This window comes from Saccopteryx leptura, chromosome 5, assembly GCF_036850995.1.
Source record: "Saccopteryx leptura isolate mSacLep1 chromosome 5, mSacLep1_pri_phased_curated, whole genome shotgun sequence".
Classification (NCBI taxonomy): domain Eukaryota; kingdom Metazoa; phylum Chordata; class Mammalia; order Chiroptera; family Emballonuridae; genus Saccopteryx; species Saccopteryx leptura.
In genome coordinates this window covers 106,518,314-106,539,302 of record NC_089507.1, presented here as the reverse complement: position 1 = coordinate 106,539,302, position 20,989 = coordinate 106,518,314, and the positions used below count along the sequence as shown (strand labels likewise).

At 40.5% G+C, this 20,989-nt stretch overlaps 1 protein-coding gene across 1 annotated transcript in view; it reads left to right on the top strand.

The window, feature by feature from the left end:
• CUBN (cubilin) overlaps positions 1 to 20,989 on the top strand; it is a 306,316-nt gene that overhangs the window by 125,585 nt on the left and 159,742 nt on the right. The window contains exons 29-31 of the mRNA XM_066384573.1: positions 6,140 to 6,321; positions 15,323 to 15,497; positions 16,961 to 17,130. Coding sequence (XP_066240670.1) covers positions 6,140 to 6,321; positions 15,323 to 15,497; positions 16,961 to 17,130 — 527 coding nt within the window. The remainder of the gene's footprint in view (positions 1 to 6,139; positions 6,322 to 15,322; positions 15,498 to 16,960; positions 17,131 to 20,989) is intronic.

Here is a 20,989-nt window from a genome sequence, read left to right as displayed (position 1 = left end):
ATAATGTATTTTAGTAAAAGGTATTACATGTTAAGATGATTTATATGGGCCACTGCATTGGACAACCTTAGAGTGTATCATCTGGTGAAATATTCTGTAACTGATATCCTCTAGGATTGTGCAGTGGTAATGAGGATATATACAATCTGCTGATTTTGCCTTCAGAGATTCTTCCCATATCTTGTTGTAGCAGGAAAACTATTTCCTAATCTTTCATAACATTTCTGGGTTTTTTGTTGTTGTTTGTTTGTTTTTTAACGTTCACCACAGTCTATAAACAATGTCAGCAGGTCTAATTTTAAACAGCCATTTCTTGCAGGACTTTAACCAGAAATCAAAGTAGGAACTATATAGGCCATAGAAAAGATACTGCTCTGTGCAACAAATTTAAAGTCTGAAAACACAGAGGTTTTCAAATGGAAACAGAAAAAGGAGCAACTCACAAAGATGATAACATCTTGAGCTGGAATCAGATTTCTTTACTGTATTAAGGTTCTTCTTAGAATTCCCCTCAGTTCTTTTCAGTTAAGTGGAGATTCTGTATAGAGAACATATTTTTTGAATTCTATAAAAACTTTTTTCTGACTTACTATATAGAATGAATTTGCATAGGATGGATAGTAGACACGACTTCAGCTTTAGTGTCTTATATTTTTTGTCATGATAACTTTATTTCATTCATATGAAAATATATGTATATTCATAATGGAATGAGGAGGCACCACTATATATTTTTTGTTTTGTATTTTTCGGAAGTGAGAAGCGGGAGGCAGAGAGACAGACTCCCACATGTGCCTGACCAGGATCCGGCATGCCCACTAGGGAGTGATGCTCTGCCCATCTGGGCCATTGCTCTGTTGCAACTGGAGCTATTCTAGTGCCTGAGGTGGAGGCCTTGGAGCCATCTTCAGTGCCTGGGCCAACTTTGCTCCAATGGAGCCTTGGCTGTGGGAGGGGAAGAGAGAGACAGAGAGGAAAGAGAGGAGGAAGGGTGGAGAAGCAGATGGGTGCCTCTCCTGTGTGTCCTGGCCAGTAATTGAACCCGGGACACCCACACACCGGACCAACGCTCTACCACTGGGCCAACTGGCTAGGGCTATGAGGCACTATTTTTTTAAACATGAAAATGTCTTGATGAAGAATAAGCAAAGATACTTGGAAGAACTCACCAACCAATAAAGAATAATCTGAAAAATAGAAAAGGAAGCCCAAATATGTTAACAGAGCAAACAATGTTTTTTTAACCACCAAAACTTTCTATTAGAAAATAATATAATCTCTCTTATTTCCAATTTTATCTTTAATTATTTTCTAATATTGTCCCTAAAATTTGAGCCTTCCTCAAATTTTATCTCTTTGATAAAGTTTTCTCTTCCTCTTCATTTTGAAATCTCTGTCTGAATTCCTACAAACTATGTGAGTCTGTAGAATGTAGGACCAAAGTACTCTGGCATGACTGAATTGCCTGCATCTGTGTCCTGGCTCCACCACTTACAAGCCAGATGACCCTGGGCAAGCCACTTGACCTCTGTGTGCATTGTTTCGCTCATTTGAGAAGTGCAGAAACTATTTGTATTTGTTTTATGTGGTCATTATGAAAATTAAAATAGGAAGTACTTGTAAAATGCATCTGAACACTCAGTAAGTGGTGAGAATTGTTTTTACTGTGTACCACATTGTAGCATTTGATTATTTGTTGTAGTGTCTTGCCTTCATCACTTTCTACAGAATGACCTATAAACATTCATAGAACATATGCTTCCCTTTTTTTCCATGCCTGTGTTTTTTGTATCGGTTTTTGTTTATTCCTTTGGTTTTTAGATATAAGTTGCCTGGGTCAGGATCTATGCCATTTCTTTTTAATAAAATTAAGTTTTTAGAAGAGTTTTAGGTTCATTGCAGAATTGAGTGGGAGGTAAGACTCCCAGACCTGCCTGTCTCCACACACGCACCCTTCCCCCTATCAGTGTTCCCCACCAGGCTGGGACATTTGTTCCACTTGATGAACTTACATTGACACATCCTCGTCTCCCAGAGTCCATAGGGTTAAATCCATAGGGTTCACTTTCAGTGTTGTACATTCTATAGGGTTTGTCACATATTTATAAACATAACTTGTTAGACTGGTTTCTTCTTATTATATTAATATACACCTACAATTGTAAAGCTTAGGTCTGAAAAGAACTTGGAAATAATGTAGTAAATACAGGGAAACTGAAGGCTGGGACACATGGTGTTCACTGTTGCATTGCACACGTAGTCCATTGTATTTCTTTCTTTCTTTTTCTCTTTTAATTTTTATTGATTTTAACTCATTGTGTTAGCATAAATTCAAGTGTCTCACTGAATATAATTCCCTCACCCCTGACACTCGTGTCCCCAATTATACTCCCTAACTCCCTCCCCGCTTCCTTCTGGTATTTGCTGTCATGCTAACTATATCTGTGTAATGTATATATAATTTCACTAATCCCTTCACCTTCTCCGATTCCATCCCCTCATCGCCCTTCCCTCTGACTACTGTCCCTCTGCTCCCTGTGACCCCACCTCTGCCTCTATTCCATTCCTCAGTTCACTTTGTTCATTAGATTCCACATATAAGTGAGGTCATATGATATTTGTCTTTCTCTCCCTGGCTTATTTCACTTAGCATAATAATCTCCAGGTCCATCCATGCTATCACAAAGGTAACATTTTCTTCTTTTTCACAGCTGCATAGTATTCCATTGTGTATATGTAATGTACCACTACTTTTTAATCCACTTATCCACTGACAGACACTTGGGCTGTTTCCAGATCTTGGCTATTGTAAACAATGCTGCAATAAACATGGGGGTACATTTCTTCTTTTGAATCAGTGAATTGGTATTCTTAGAATATATTCCTAAAAGTACGATAGCTGGGTCAAAAGGCAGTTCCATTTTTAATTTTTTGAGGAATCTCCATACTGTTTTCCACAGTGGTCGCACAAGTCTGCATTCCCACCAGCAGTGTAGGAGGGTTCTCTTTTTTCTACACTCTCACCAGCACTTACTGTGTATTGATTTGTTAATGAGCACCATTCTGACAGGTGTGAGGTAATATCTCACTGTGGTTTTAATTTGCATTTCTCTGATGATTAATGATGTTGAACATTTTTTCATATGCCTATTGGCCATCTGTATGTCCTCTTTGGTGAAGTATCTATTCAATTATTTAGCCCATTTTTAAATTGGATTGTTTACCTTCCAGATGTTGAGTTTTAGAAGTTCTTTATAAATTTGGGTTATTAACCCCTTATCAGACATATTGTTGAATATGTTCTCCCATTGCGTGGGTTGTCTTTTTATTTTGTTAATGGTGTCTTTTGCTGTGAAAAAGCTTTTTAGTTTGATATAGTCTCATTTGTTTAACTTTTCCTTTATTTCACTTGCCCATGAAGACAAATTGACAAAAATATTGCTGTGAGAGATATCGGAGAATTTACTGCCTATGTTTTTTTCCCAAGATGTTTATGGTTTTGCCACTTACATTTAAGTCTTTTATCCATTTTGAGTTTCTTTTTGTGAATGGTGTAAGTTGGTGGTCTAGTTTCATTTTTTTGCATGTACCGGTTCAATTTTCCCAACATTGTTTATTTTTTTATTTATGGCAGAGACAGCGAGAGAGACAGAGAGAGGGACAGATAGAGACAGACAGACAGGAAGGGAGAGAGATGAGAAACATTAATTCTTTGTTGCGGCTTCTTAGTCTCCTTGGTTGTTCATTGATTACTTTCTCATATGTGCCTTAACCATGGGGCTACAGCAGAGTGAGTGACCCCTTGCTCAAGCCACCAAACTTGGGTTTCAAGCCAGCGACCTTTGGGCTCAATCCAGCAACCATGCACTCAAGCTGGTGAGCCTACACTCAAGACAGGTGAGCCTGCACTCAAGGTGGTGACCTCAGGGTTTCCAACCTGGGTCCTCAGCATCCCAATCTGATGCTCTATCCACTGTGCCACACCTTGTCAGGCCCCAACACCACTTACAGTGTGTCTGTAAAGTTATGGTGCACTTTTGACCCATCACAGGAAAGCAACAAAAGATGATAGAAATGTGAAATCTACACCAAATAAAAGGAAAACCCTCCCAGTTTCTGTAGGATGATGTGGCAGCATGTGCGCATGCACAGATGATGACGTAACACCGTGTATACAGTGGAGCAGCCCATGGCCATGCCAGTCGAGATGTGGACGGTACAGAGGAAAGTTCAGTGTGTTCTGTGGCTCGCTAAATTCTAATCCATGACCAAAGTGCAACGTGAATATTGGCGTGTTTATAACGAAGCGCCACCACATAGGAATAACATTACTCGGTGGGATAAGCAGTTGAAGGAAACCGGCAGTTTGGTGGAGAAACCCTGTTCTGGTAGGCCATCAGTCAGTGAAGAGTCTGTAGAGGCTATACAGGATAGCTATCTAAGAAGCCCTAAAAAATCTGTGCATTGGTCCACATCAAACTGCACTGAATAGGTATTAAACTGGGAGAGTTTTCCTTTTATTTGGTGCAGATATCACATTTCTATCATCTTTTGTTGCTTTCCTGTGACCGATCAAAAGTGAACCATTACTTTATGAACGCACAATGTATTAAAGAGACTGTTTTTATTCAATTGTATGCTCTTACCTCCTTTGTCAAATATCAATTGACTATAAAGGTGTGGGTTTATTTCTGGGTTCTCTGTTCTGTTCCATTGATCTGTATGCCCATTCTTATGCCAGTAACAAGTTATATTGATTACAATGGACTTATGGTATAACCTGATATCAGGAAGTGTGATACTTCCCACTTTATTCTTCATTTTCAAGATTGCTAAGACTATTCGTGTTCTTTTTTGGTTTCATATAAATTTTTGGAATATTTGTTCTATATCTTTGAAGTATATACCATTGGTATTTTAATAGGAACTGCATTGCATCTATAGATTGCTTTGGGTAATATAGACATTTTAATGATGTGTATTCTTCTTATTCATGAACATGGTATATGCTTCCACTTGTTCATATCTTCCTTGATTTCTATTTTCAATGTCTTATAATTTTTATAGTACAAGTCTTTTACTTTCTTGGTTAAATTTACTCCTAGGTACTTTACATTTTTGTTGCAATAGTGGAGGGATTATTTCCTTAATTTCTTTCTCAGACAGTTTATTGTTGGTGTATAAAAATGCCAATGATTTCTGAATATTTATTTTATACCTTGCTGAATTCATTTATTGGGTCTAGTCATTTTTTGCCTGAGACTTTAGGTTTTCTATGTTCTGTATCATGTCATCAGCAAATAATGATAGTTTTACTTCTTCTTTTCTAATGTGGATGCCTTCTATTTCTTCTTCTTGTCTGATTGCTGTGGCTAGGATTTACTTCCTGAACTATCTTGAATAAGAGTGGTGAAAGGGAGCACCCCTGCCTTGTTCTGATCTTAAGGGGATTGCTCTTAATTTTTGCCCATTGAGCATGATGTTGGCTGTCAGTTTGTCATAGATGATCTATGATTTTTTTAATGTGTTGCTGGATTCAGTTTGCTAATATTTTGTTGAGAATTTTAGAATCTATGTTTATCAAGGATATTGGCCTATAATTTTCTTTCTTTGTAGTGTCTTTACCTGGTTTTGGAATGAGGACAATGCTTGCCTCATAAAAGGAGCTTGGAAGTCTTCCCTCCTCTAGAATTTTTTGCAATAGCTTGAGAAGGATAGGAGTTAGTTCTTCTTTGAATGTTTGTTAGAATTTGCCTGTGAAGCCATCTGGTCCAGGACTTTTGTTTGCTGGGAGTTTTTTGATAACTGTTTCAATATCATTTGTTATAATTATCGTATTTCTTACTGTGAAATTCTTACCTGAAATAATGGAAAAATGTAAAAATTAGAATGACATTTTGAAAATATTACCAAAGGTTTGATTTGGTGTGAATAAAGACTGAAAATGATTGCACAAGTCATAAAATCAATATTCTCTAAAAAGAATAAATTTAATGAATTGTAGCCATGATTTTCTCCTCATTGTTTTATAACTGATTAATTATAACTTTATGGTTTTCTCCTAAATTATGTGCATTTCTAATTATCTTTTGGTTACCGGTGCTCACTTTCAACTGACTGAACCTTGCTGTTTTAACAGGTTGTGGTGCAGAGTTGTCTGGGGCTGCAGGATCCTTCAGCAGCCCAGGGTATCCTAACATGTATCCCCCCAACAAGGAGTGTATATGGTACATTCACAGCGCCCCTGGGAGTAGCATTCAGCTCACCATCCATGACTTTGATGTGGAGTATCATGAAAGCTGCAAGTTTGACACCCTGGAGGTAGGAATTTTAGATTGCTTTTCAGCACATTCCAAAGTTTGGTGTAGAACTGGAAGTCACTACAAAAATTTCTTTTCCTTTTTTTTTTAAGTAAGAGTAGGGGAGATAAAGAAGCAGACTTCTGCATGTGCCCCGAATGGGATCCACCTGGCAATCCCTGTCTGGGGCCGATGCTTTGTCCATCTGGGGCTGCTGGCAACGAAGCTATTTCTTGCACCTGAGGCAAAGGCTCCTCGCAGCCATCCTCAGCACCTGGGGCCGACATGCGTGAATTAATCTAGCTGTGGAAGAGGGAGACAAAGAGGGAGAAGGGGGAGGAGATAAGGGGAGAAGCAGATGGTCACCTCTTCTGTATGCCCTGACTGGGAATTGAACCTGGGACTTCCATATGCTGGTTGATGCTTTACTGCTGAGCCAACTGGCCAGGGCCTGCAAAATTTTCTAAATTTTTTCCAGAGCCTGCAAAAATTTCTAATTTTTTTCCAGAGTTCAGAGCAGAGCAGCGTTCTGTTCTTAGAAATTTTGAAGAGTATCAGCCCTTTGTGAATGACATCTTCAGACAAGTGGGATTAACGTTTCAGTTTAGAATTGGTAGCCTGCGGCTTAGTGATGCCAAGGAAGCAGGAGTGAAGGGGGCAGCCTGAGGGAGGGTGCAGGAGGGAGAGCCGATGAAGGTGCCCCCCTGTAGGCAAGTCGGGCTCAATCCTGCTGGGACCCTCTGAGCCCCTATGAAGACTGCTCTTCAGTATCATCGCTTTAAGGACACCAGGCTGAAGCCTTGGTCCCTGAATGCCCGTCCCAATGCTGGAGGAATGCACTGGACATTGTTAAGGCCCCACACTTCCAATCTGAAGAAACTCCCTAGGGAAAGTGGAGAGCAGAGTGTAGAGAAGAGGCAACGGCGGGCACTGGGGGTGGGAGGTGTGGCAGCTGCAGATGCAGCCCGAGGGGAGTCTGCATGGGGCAGGGGGCACAACGCGTCTGCTGCAGGGGCCTTTTAGCAAGATGGTCACCTAGATGGTTTGAGGCATCTGAAGTTAAGAACTTTTCCAACACCACTGCAAAGGGTTTATCTCAGATAATTATGATGGCCTTTGAGAATCTACTGTAATCGGCTTCTTATTGCAGGGATCTAGTCATCAGAAGACAATACATATAGTATATATCTTGGACTGTAACCTATCTGCAACATTTAAAGCTTCTGAGCACACACAAAACTCCTATCTCAATAAGAAAGGGACTGCTGTAGCACATCAGGGCTGGAGGGGTTTCTTTTGTTTGTTTTTATTTTTGTTTTACTTTTGTTTTATTTCACCACTTACCCCTCGGGCCACAAAGTACTATGCAAATAGTAAACACTATATGTATTTGTCCAGTGAATGAAAACATCCAAATGTTTCTATGACTGACACACCAGAATAACACACATTTATGGTGATATACAGAAGGATTTTGACATCCATTTTTCTTTTTGAATGTTCAGTTATCCTGTGAAGTAAGGGGGAAATTTTGTCCCCATTTTACCATTGTCAGAAGAGAGACTCAAAAAGATTGATGGGTTTTTTCATGACCACAGGATGATGAGTGGAAGAGCTATGAACTGAATTCATCTACCACTCAACTCCCCATGTAAACTGGTATAAGATGATACAGGTGGGCAGTGCCCAAGATATTGAAACGAGTGGCATGTACTTTATGGAAACTTTAACACTTAAAAACTTTATTTGATTGCAAAACAAATTCTTTCCTTGAAAAACAAGAGGTTCTCAAATCATGCCATCACTGAGTGGTTGCAGTCACTAAGAACTGCATTTAGCAGCTCCAGTGTCTCTAGTGGAGGATAATGCTGCATACGGCAATCAGAGGTAGAGCCGGTACGTCCTTGGCTTAACACACATACCCACATCTTCATGGAAGCACTGTTGCCAAGTCATGACTCCATCTCAGAAGAGGAACTGTTTTATAAGAGGAGAGAACAAGATGGCAACTGAAGTTCACACTCACAGTGTGAAGTAGGACTAACACTCAAATGTGGAATCTTCAAATGGTCTCTCCTGCTAGGAAGGATATTTCTCAGTTGCATAAAACCCCTTGACACTTAAAAGGCTGGCAGCAGACTTCTCCGCAGCAATGTGAAATGTTCCTAACTCTTCATTTTCATGTTCCAAAGCATGAGATTGTTGCCCACTTGGCAAATGTAAATGGTTCATTGTGCTTTGGGTTTTGTCACACCCATTATGTGAGAAAGTGAAGGGCTGTTCCCTGCACGCAGCTTGGGGACAGAATGACGGAGCAGGGTCCCAGGCAGCCCCGCTCAGGCAGGGTGCTGAGCCTGCACAGAACGGGCTGGGCAAAGAGGCTCCTGTCTGCTTGGGGCTTATCTTTATTCGGACAAGGAAGTCTAGTGTTCCATCAGAATCCGGGTTTGGAGGAATATTCTGAGGCCCTTAAATATTTGGGGAGTTTTTTTCTTAAGGCAGAAATGAGTAACTTCTTTATTTTTTTTATTCAAAAACCTTGTTTAACCTCTTTGCAAAGGTTCAAGTCAGGTGGAAAATGCTGTAATATATTTGCACTAATAATGACTGTTGATGTAAGAAATGTCCAAACCTGTAGAGAATTTTGATGAGTTTATTGGAGCCAAAATGATGACGATTGCTGGTAAGCAAAATCTCAACAAATGCGCTGGAGAACGGCAGTTTGGCAGCTTATTTTGTACCTTAGAATCAAAGGAGGAGACTGAGGAGGGTTACATGAAATTTATTGGTGTAGGGGGAGGGGGCAGGAGAAAGCAAGGTGGGGAATCTCTGGGACTGGATAAAGAGTAAAGCAAGAGAGAGGCATACTTCTTTTACATTGGTGGATACGGGATAGTCAATAATTAACATTTACAGCACATAGAGATGACATTTGGGGAACCAGAAAACAACGAGGGGCTCTTTGGTCTCCCTCTCTGGAGTGGTGGGTTGCCCTGAGGGGGTTGAAAAGGGGATTACTCTGACATTTCATAGGTATGTTATTTTAGAAGCAAAAAGGTGATAAATATGCTCAGTTAAGGTCAATATTGACCCGAGTCAGGACTAGGATGTGACTAGTCACTATGACCCGCTCTTAGGCAGGAAGTTTTGAATGGTTACCATCCGTCTCTGAGTTTGTAAGGCTGCCATGCAGACCTCTCCTGAGCTTATCAGGTTTTGTGGCCCCTTCTTTGTCTACACAATAGAATAATTTTTCTGTCCCTCATATGATAGATGCTGATAACATGTTAGCAAGAGATTTCAAAAGTTGTTACCCTTGGTGGGCACATGCTTAAAAACAGTGCTTTCTTCACCTGTCTGTTCTTATCCTGCACATATCCTTTTCTGTTCTGCTGAGCAGAGCTAAGTAGGACCTCACTGTCCCAGCTGTTGGGCTTACTTGGGTTTCACCAAATGTAAGCAGGAGTCAATATTTTTCTCCCTCACAAATCCGTGTCCAGAAAGTGACCAATTGCATTAATCAACAGCCGTTTGGTTACTCATAACCCTGGAACGCTGATTTGATTTTAACAATAAATGGAGCAAACAGAGCAGAAGAAATGTTCAAAACAGATTAAAACCATAGGCTTTGAAATGTTCTATATTCTAAGAATTAGCCAAAAACACATTTCTAAATCTCTAATTATCAGACCAATTCTCTTTCTCCTAAAGTTTAGTCAGATGCTGTAGCTGAATGAACCACGCCCTGAAATTCTTTCCAATTTTTTTCCTTTTTTGAAGAGTCATATGCTGTCGGTTTTATTTGTAGAAGCCCAAATTGCCATTCTATTGTTTGGCTCATGGAAATAACTCTGGCTGATTTCTCTTTGGTCTCTGAGAAAGGAGCCTGAGCCGGCACAAAGCAGAAAAGGAAGTCCACTCCCAGGTTATTGGTGCAATAAACCTGGACAATTGCTTGGTGTGGCAGTTAGGTCCCTCTGGTCTCTCTGTGGTGGTCTTGTGAGCCCAGCCCTGTAAGAAGGGAAGCAGAAGTGGTAGTGTTTATTCTTCAGGAGGCTTCTAGGCCTGGCCAACACATACCCGTTATGTTTGTGTTCTCAAGGGAACCCATGAACAGGAAAAACAAAGAATATTTTGCCGACGTGCAAGTTTTCTTTGTTAGCAATAAACCCTTGTGCCTGATGTGCTTTCCAAATCTGTGCTGCTTATTGGGCTTGGATGATTAGGAGCACATGCTGTCAGCTTCAGGCTCTGAGGACTGCGCCCCAGGCGAGGGCAGAGGGAAATCTTCAAAATGGGAAAGGACACTCTAAACAAGAAGCACTCTTGTTTCTTGCATTTGCATATGTGTACGTGTAAAGGGCCACATAGGGCTCTTCCTGAAATCCTGCTCTGGATGGGAATGAGGGGGTCACACAAACATAGCTCCTCCTAATGAAAACAAGCATGAAGCCGTCAGCCTGCTTCATTCCTTTGCAATTACAGTCCTTGTACTCAGCCCTCTATGGAACAGCAGCTTCATTCATTTTGGCCTTTCCCGCATGGCTAGGGGAATTAATCAGACAAAGAAATCATTATATATTCAAATCACACACTCTCCCAAAGGAGGCTTGTTGATCTCACTCTCCCCAGAAAACACTTAAGTGTTTCCCTATCAGTGAACAGCTTCCCCGAGGGTGGGCAAGGGCTGGGAGCCTGAGGATTAGGGGAGAAGACCTGGACACAGACCTCACTGAGAACAGCTTCCTTGAGGGTGGGCAAGGGCTGGGAGCCTGAGGAGTAGGGAGAAGACCTGGAGGTGGGAGATAGCACAGATGACAGGGCAGGCGCTGCACACAGACCTCACTGAGAGCAGCTTCCCTGAGGGTGGGCAAGGGCTGGGAGCCTGAGGAACAGGGGAGAAGACCTGGACACAGACCTCACTGAGAACAGCTTCCCTGAGGGTGGGCAAGGGCTGGGAGCCTGAGGAACAGGGGAGAAGACCTGGACACAGACCTCACTGAGAACAGCTTCCCTGAGGGTGGGCAAGGGCTGGGAGCCTGAGGAACAGGGGAGAAGACCTGGACACAGACCTCACTGAGAACAGCTTCCCTGAGGGTGGGCAAGGGCTGGGAGCCTGAGGAACAGGGGAGAAGACCTGGACACAGACCTCACTGAGAACAGCTTCCCCGAGGGTGGGCAAGGGCTGGGAGCCTGAGGATTAGGGGAGAAGACCTGGACACAGACCTCACTGAGAACAGCTTTCCTGGTCCCTATCCTGAGTATAGAATTATGAGCATACAGGGGAGGCAGAGGGAAGGACCCAGCTCCCAATATGCCTGAAAACTGTCACCCAAAATGGTCCTTCTTCCACAGATTTAAGTTTAGCAAGACCTGAAGGTAGGGGGTCAATATCTTCTCTCTGTCTTTTTGAATTTAATTAATTAATTTTTTTAAGTTGAAAATGCTACCATTTATTTCATTAGGAAAACATATTAATGCACAAATATGATAAATATAAAAAATAAAATTATATGATAAGCTCAGAAATAGTCTCTGATTCTGAACCTGTCAGTTTTCTTACAAGATGTTGTTTTACCTGTCCCTCTGAAAGTAAGGGAGATTGCCTTATTTTCTTCTTTGTTGTTCAAAATCCAGAGCATTCTGTTCAGTGATGTTTTACATATTTGTCAATTTTTTTATTTTCAGCAATTATTTCTTTATAGATATGTACTTATTGCCATTTTATTATTCATATTACTGATCCTTTTTTTCTCCTTCTTCTTCTTAAAAAAGACTCTTTAATATTTCATGTAATAGTGGTTTGATGGTGATAAACTCCTTTAGCTTTTTTTTTTTTTTTTTTGGTCTGGGAATCTCTATCTGTCCTTTGATTCTAAATAATAACTTTGCTGCGTATGGTAATCTTGGTTGTAGGTCTTTGCTTTTAATCATTTTGAATATTTTCTACCAATTCCTTCTGGCCTAAAAAGTTTCTGCAAGAAATCAGCTGACAGTTTTATGGGTGTTCTCTTGTAGGTACTAACTGCTTTTCTCCTGCTGCTTTTAAGATTCTCTCTTAGTCTTTAACCTTTTGCATTTTAATTGTGATGTATCTTGGTGTGGGCCTCTTTGGGTTCATCTTGTTTGGGACTCTATACACTTCCTGTTCTTGTATGTCTATTTCCTTAACCAGGCTAAGGAAGTTTTCTGTCATTATTTTTTCAAATAGGTTTTAATTTCTTACTTTCTCTCTTCTCCTTCCAGCACCCCCATGATGCAAATGTTGAAGTTGTCCCAGGTGCTCCTGATATTATCCTCACCTTTTTGGATATTTTTTCTTCTTGCTGTTCTGATTGGGTGTTTTTGCTTCCTTATCTTCTCAATTGCTGATTTGATTCTTGGCTTCATCTACTCTACTGTTGATTCCCTACAAATTATTCTTTATTTTAGTCAGTGTATCCTTTTTTTTTTTTTTTTACAGAGACAGAGAGAGTCAGAGAGAAGGATAGATAGGGACAGACAGACAGGAACGGAGAGAAATGAGAAGCATCAATCATTAGTTTTTCGTTGTGCATTGCAACACCTTAGTTGTTCATTGATTGCTTTCTCATATATGCCTTGACCGTGGGCCTTCAGCAGACCGAGTAACCCCTTGCTCAAGCCAGTGACCTTGGGTCCAAGCTGGTGAGCTTTGCTCAAACCAGATGAACCCGCACTCAAGCTGGTGACCTCGGGGTCTCGAACCTGGGTTCTTCTGCATCCCAGTCCGATGCTCTATCCACTGCGCCACTGCCTGGTCAGGCCTTAATTTGTTTTTTTATTATGATTTTCATGTCCTCTTTTATGCAATTGAAGTTCTAAGTTCCCTGACTATCCTTAAAACCTCTATTTAGAACTCTGTACCTGTTAGTTTGCTTTTGCTTGTTTCCATTTTAATTCTTTTTCTGTTCTTGTTCTTTCACTTGGGACATCTTTTTTATGTCCTCATTTTGGCTGCTTCTCTGTCTTTGTTTCTCTGTTTTAGGTAGAGCTTCTCTGTCTTCCAGGCTTACTAATGTAGTAAGTGTCCTGTAGGGTCCAGTGTCACAGCCTCCCTATTCACCTGAGCTGGGTACTCCATGTGTGCCCCCAGTGAGGGTTGTGTACACCCTCCTGTTTTACTTGAGCCTTGATTGCTGTTGACACCTCAGTGGGAGAGATTTACCCCAGGCTGACCTACTGTGAGGACTGGCTCAGACTACCATAGAGTATCAGCTGTGCTGGGTGCTACTCTTTTGAGATTTTAAAAAAGTCTGAAGCATGAGCCAAGACAAGCCATTGTATGGAAAAGCCACTGGAAATAGCTTGTGTGGGCCTGCAAGTTTGTAAAGTGGAGTTCCAGGGAATCATCAGAGCAAGGCTAAGCCAGGTTGATGTAGGTTCAGATATGGCACCTGCCTTCCAGCTCTGTGGGGAAGGGCTTAGGAAAAGAAGAATAGCCTTTGTGAGCACTTCTGTCTGGGTGAAAGCTGCCCCTCTAGCTCTCGCCTTGGTGGCAGACCATTCAGTTTCTGCCTGCATGTCCCTGGTTCCTTTCAAGCTGCTGCCCTAGCACTGGAGCTCAGAGGAAGTGAGTCTGAGTAAGTCTGTGTATGGGCCCTTTCAGAGGAACACCTGGGACTCCAGCCACCCTCTCACTCAGACACAACCCCCACTGGTTTTTACAGCCAGAAGTTACGGGCTCTTCTCTTTCCAGCACTGGAACTCTAAGATGGGGAGCCTAGTGTGGAGCTAGGACCCCTTGCTCCTCGCTCCTCAGGTGAGACCTCTGCAGCTGAGAAGTCCCTCCTTATTTTTATCTCCCATACGCGGGTATGGGACCAGCTCATTCAGAGTCTCCAGTTTTGATGTGGCTTCTTCTTTAAATCCCTAGTCTTAGGACTTCCATTCCGCTAGACATCAAGAGGTCCTGAATGATGGTTGTTCTGTTGTTTCATTGTAATTTTGGTGTGGTTGTGGGAGAACATGAGTCCTGCATTTATCTATGCCCCCATCTTGACCAGAAGCTTAATTTTATTTTTCAATATCTTCTGTTTGATTTCTATCTTCCCCACATTCTCCAACCCCCTCCCTGAAATATACACTTGTAAGCGGGGCTTACTGGCAATGGAGAAATCTGTCTGTGAGGTATACTAAAGGCCTGGGCTGGGCTAAACTTGCTTGCAAGATGTGCGATGTGAGACCAAGGGGCACTTGAGGTAGGAATGTGCTCCAGGGGTGTTTGGGGCCTAGTCAGATAGACAATTTTAAATTGGAGGAACTTAGGTCTGAAGACAACTGAGATGACTTTAGGGGAAACCATCCAAATACTGAAGCAGAGTGCATGGGGCAATTCCTGAGCAAAAGTTGGGCACTCTTGGTCATGTTCCTGCAAGTGGGCATGTTGGGAGCCGGAACAGAGAAGAATTCCTTTCCTGAGGATACCACAGAACACACCAAGAGAGGTTATATTTCTACCTGCTCTGAAGAAGCAAAAATATTAATTAAATGGCTGATCTTACAAAATACTGAGATTACAAGTGGAAAACCCTAAAAGTATGGCTGAGAGATCAATAGCTTTTAATGCACTTAATTTTCACAAACAAAAGGGCTTCATACTAACCCTGTTCTAATGTGCCCAGAAAAAAAAAAATCTGACTTGATACTGCATTATCTGCAATGCGTCTGCCAAAGAAAGCAGGAAGTCCTACAGAGATATGAAGAAGAGGAAGAGGGGAGATAGGAAGATTCTGGAATCATCTACTCAGTTCAGCTCTACAATTATGGCTGATAAAACAAGCAGGCATTTCGTGGGCGGCTGAACTTGTGTGTTCCCAGGGCACAGGGAGTGCCTTTGAAAGTCTAGCTCAAGTTTATAGTTCATCCCCACCCAGGGAGGCTGAAATTCCAATTTCTAATGATAATAAAGTCCAAGAGCTGGTGGTAAAAGTGAGTCAGCAGAGGGCTGTAGCTACTTAAGTATGTCTCTTAATTTGAGAACCTTTTTCTACATCTCATTCTAGATTTATGGAGGCCCTGATTTCCACTCTCCCAGAATAGCCCAGTTATGTGCCCGAAGATCATCTGAGAATCCCATGCGCGTCTCCAGCACAGGAAATGAGCTAGCAATCCGATTTAAAACTGACAGCTCCATAAATGGGAGAGGCTTCAATGTCTCATGGCAAGCAGTGCCTGGAGGTGAGTGAATGAAAGAGAAATCTCAAACTACTGACGTGAAGCCCTTGTTAACTTTCATAAAATTATTGGAGAGAGGTACGAAGGCTATACCCTGACAACTCTGTGTCTTCTCAAATCACTGCTTTGGCATATACATTTTCGTAAAACATGGGATAGAATTTAACTTCTGAAGAATCACAGTGTATGTGAGAACAAGAACAAGAACCATAAACGAATCTATGTTGAGAGCAGGAGTGGGTTATTGGTTAAACTCACTCCCTCTCTAAAGAGTTGTGTCTGTTCGCCAGCCTTAAACTAAGGCATCATCAAAGAGGTAAATTACTTTGTGCCACAGTTTCTAAATTCTTTCTTGAATTCTTGGGAAATGCCAAAGCTGTAAATGTTAAATTTGTGAATTCCAAGGACTTGCCAGGTGTTAGATAGTGACACTTTGCCCAAGAACTTAGGCAGTCTGAGTAAATTACCTGTTGCAGATTGTTAAAATAAAAAACAAAAAAAAATTGATGCACAAATTATCTTAGCAGATGTTAACCTGAACAACTACTCATAATAGCCACATTTATTGAATGCTTACTATGTGCCAGGAACTTTTCTAACTATTCTATAAGAATCATCTCATTTCATCTCACAATCAGGGAAGTTCCCTCACAGTGAGGGAAGTTCATTTCATATACTCATCATCATAAAGAGGAAATCAAAGCTCAGAAAAGTTAGTGACTTCTGGAAAATGTCAAAGCAAAAGATACCTTATGGCCCCACTTTTGCAATGAAAAAGTACTATAAAAAGTATATCACATCTTTCCTGAAGTCAATAATGTAATGAGAATTATAAATATGTATTAATTAGATTGCCCCATAATGATTTATAGTTATTAGAAAAAATACTAAATTTTTCTATTTATATCACCATCAATCTAAGAAATGATGGGTCAGAGAGGTAGACATTGATATGTACTAGATAATGTCATAGGAATAAAAAAACCTGAATAACTGTACCAAGTCCATAATATTAAGTTTTAAAAGGCAGATATTAAATTATTTATAAAAACATACACTACTGAATTAATCAAAATTCTGGGAAAGAGATGTGTTAATCTTAAAGTTTTAAAATTTTTAGAGAATCATGATGAGACATTTCATTGCTTTATGAGAACAAGATTTCAAAAAACAAACAAACAAAAAAAACAAAACAAGATTTCATTTGCACTTACTTTCCAGTCTTTTTAAAATAACATTTGGCATCAGCATTTAAAGTATTTGAAATATTTTCTTAGTTGTCCTTTTTTGTTTTGTTGGGATGAATGAATTAATGGTAGATATTTATATCTTCAAAATGTTTAGCATAGACTACATAAAAGTGGTGGCCAGACAAAGTAACGTATTGTCTAAGGTATCAGGCTATGAAGTAATGTTTTATGCATCATAGATTTCTCTCATTATTGGACTGTGTTTTCTATCTGCAGGTTGTGGTGGTATTTTTCAGGCTCCCAGTGGAGAGATTCATTCTCCAAATTATCCCAGTCCTTATAGGAGTAACACTGACTGTTCCTGGATCATTCAAGTGGAAAGAAATCACCGTGTTCTCTTGAACTTCACTGACTATGACCTGGAACCTCAGGACTCTTGTATTATAGTAAGTGACACAAATGTCAAGCATTTGCTAGAGTCAATCCTGGGTCACAACATTGCCATATGAACATATTTAGCAAATATCAGTATATATTAGTTATGGGTATTTTCAACATCAAATCATAGGAAACCTACCAATTGGCAACTTACAATATGATGACATTTATTTTTTACCTATATACAAATCAGGAGATAAACTCAGGGTTGTTTAGAAACTCAGTTTCTTTTCTACCATTCTTACTTACTGTGTAGACTTTTTGTTTTATATTTGTTACTTCATGGTCAAAAAATTGCTGCAGTAGCTCCAAATATTTTGTATGAATTCAAATCTTGGGAAAGAGAAGAGAAATAGTGTTCATTGTTTCTATTTTATTTTTTTAATCAAGAAAGAAAAATTTTTATAGAAGCCCCTTACATACCATTATCCAGAATTGGCGGCAATAGAGATGAGGAAAATATAGTGGAATGGAGGAATAGATCGATTATAACTATTTTAAATCAATTCTTTTTAAACTTCTGGAAGTTCTCATAAGGCTTTACTTTTCCTTTTATTTTATTTTATTTTATTTTATTTTATTTATTTATTTTTTTTGTATTTTTCTGAAGCTGGAAATGGGGAGAGATAGTCAGACATACTCCCACATGCACCCGACTGGGATCCACCCGGCACGCCCACCAGGGGGCGACGCTCTGCCCACCAGGGGGCGATGCTCTGCCCCTCCGGGGCATCGCTCTGTTGCGACCAGAGCCACTCCAGCGCCTGGGGCAGAGGCCAAGGAGCCATCCCCAGCGCCCGGGCCATCTTTGCTCCAATGGAGCCTCGGCTGTGGGAGGGGAAGAGAGAGACAGAGAGGAAGGAGAGGGGGAGGGGTGGAAAAGCAGATGGGCGCCTCTCCTGTGTGCCCTGGCCGGGAATCGAACCCGGGACTTCTGCACGCCAGGCTGACGCTCTACCACTGACCCAACCGGCCAGGGCCAAGGCTTTACTTTTCTTGAGATCAGAATATGTTGATCTGCTATTTGAGCAACCTTCTAACAAGACAAACTATATTGGGAAATGGGGGTGGAAGAGAAGGAATATGGTTATTAATTGATTAGATGACAAAAAGGTCCTGTTACTATAAACAACTTTAATACAGTCCCACTTAAAACTAATGCTATATGTGTAGTGTATGCATAAATAAGGTTGTATTTTGAGATTTTCTTTTTTGTTAATTTATTTTTTTAACAAAAGCTTTTCCATCTCTTTTTTCAGTTACTAATTTATTCTTACCTTTCCTTTTCTTTTTTCTTTTTTTAAATTTTATTTTAATTTATTGGGTGTACATAGATTCTAGTGTCCCCCTGAATACCTTCCCCCCACCCCTTGTTTCCCATCCCCCTTGCCCTCCTCCCCGCAATGCCCTCCCCCCCGATTTTGCTTTTCTGCTCCCATCCTATCTTCCCCTTTCCCTCTAGACCAGGGGTCTCAAACTCAACTCAGCATGTGGGCCGCAGAGCAAGATCACAGCCGTTAGGCGGGCCGCACTAGGTCTACAAAAGGCAACTGTTACGCAACACTTTTCAGTGTCACAAAACGACCAGAAACTGTAGTTCGTGGATTAGTCTGCGGGCCGCACAAAATTGTTCAGCGGGCCGCATGCGGCCCGCGGGCCGTGAGTTTGAGACCTCTGCTAGACGCTTTGTTTTCCATCTTTTATTTGCATTTTTAATACATTATTCAAATACCAAACAGATTCTCCTAGCTAATTTATATTTCTTTTTTAGTTTCTTGGGACTGCTTTTGCCTACAGGGCATTTGCTCATCCTGAAGGAGTTAGCAACACTTCTGAGAGCCTCTCAGGGCAAACAGGATCAAAGTTTCAGTCCAGGGCCTGAATAGTGTGGAGGTCCCAGCACACCATCCTGAATCCTAGGTAAAAGAAAGGAGAACAGCTTCACAGAGACTGCATCTTAGCTTTAAGTCACCTGAGTGGTCTCCAAAATCTCAAGCCATAGAATAGTACAAAACCCTGCATCTAGGCATTGGACACGCAGTAAAAGGAATTTAAAGTCTTTGAAGGGAGATGGAAATCATCCTATACCTCATTTCTACCAATAATTTTTCATATACAATAGCCAGTACACTATCAAAGATATTCATGTATATGAGATGACAATGACAATATAACATAAATAAGATGCAAGATTAATAACAGACAATGGAAACAATACACTGATATACCAGATACTAAAATTATCAGGCCCAAATTGGTAAATAACTATTGGTTACTAAGCTTAAGAAGGTAAAAGTCAAACTCTAAATATTTAGGAAGGACTGCAAACTCTGAAAAGTCACATTGCAAAAAAGAAAAAGAACTAACTGAAAATTTATAACTGGATAACTGCAATAGCTGAAATTAAATTTTCTGTGGAAGTTTTCTTTTCTTTTTCTCTTCATTCTTTTTTTTTTTTGGACATATTAGACAAATTGGATAAAGATGAAGAGAGAAAAGTGAACTGAAAGATCAAAGGAAACTATCTGCCCAAAACATGAATAAGCGAAAAGATAAAAAGTAAAGAGGAGCGATTAAGACACACAGAGGACAGATATAAAAATATATACTTAATTGTAATGCCAGGTGCAAAAGAGTAGAAAAGGGAATAGAAGCGATATTTGAAAACCTAATGATTAAGACTTTTCTAAAACTGATGAAAGACATCCATTTACAATGAAATCAAAGATTCCAAGGAACCCAAACAGCCACGCAGAATAAATAGAGAGACAAAAAACATACTTATCTAAGAAATATAGATAGACAAATAAATAAATAAGTAAATAAATAGAAAAAATGTTACATTCAGTCAGGGGAGTTGGTACATGGCAAACAGATTACCTTTTAAGAAGTGACAGACTGAATGCTGATTTTTCAATAGTGATAATTGGAAGCAAAAAGAACAATGAGATTGTGTTTTCAGTTTTAAGAAAGAAAATAACTGCCAATCAGGAATTCTTTACCCTCCTAAAGAGCCTTTAAAAATGAAGGCAAAATAAAACATTGAAGCAGAAGAGGGACCTTCAAGAGAAGTTTGAATGGTCCAGAGACCAACTGTCTACTTCACAGTTTTTTGCCTGCAGTGGGCATTTCTCTATCACTTGTTCCCTCGCCTCCTCTTGTATGGTGCCAGGCAAGGTTTCTTATCTTTGATAAATCCCATAAGCCATAGAATTCAGCATACAATGGAGTGTGAACCAAACAAAACCTCCGTCAAAAGCACTCCCAGCGTGGATGCATTATTTCCCTCCTGTGGCCCTGAGTAAGATTTTCCACCTACCTGAGATGAAAATACAGGGCCAAGCTTTCTATTAACTGCTGCCATCTCTCAGGATGCAGCTGGGCTTGACTTAGCTGTAGCAAGAGGGAACAGACTGGAGAAAGTGAAACCTCAGATCTGATCTGGTCAGAGACATGGACACAGGAACATAAACCCAAAGACAGATGCTGGGAGGAGTCTAGTCTGGCAGATACGTGTATATGTGTGTGTGTGTGTGCGCGCGTGTGTGTGTGTGTGTGTGTGTGTGTGTGTGTGTGTGTTCATATATATATATGTATATGTACACACACACACACACAAAGTAATAGTCCAAACTAGTTGTTAGAATCAGAGAGTTCTGTATGAAGTAGTTGAAGTATCCCCACCAGCTTGCAGCTGGGTCCTTCAGAAGCTAATGCTACTAAGCACTTGAGTAACACATTGATGTACAAGGTGAACCACACCAGAAGGTGTGACACCATATTGCCATGGTTAAGAAATCTAGCTCTATGATGGAGCGGACCTGGAATTGAGTCTGGATTTTTGCCATTTTCTAATTGTGTTGCCTG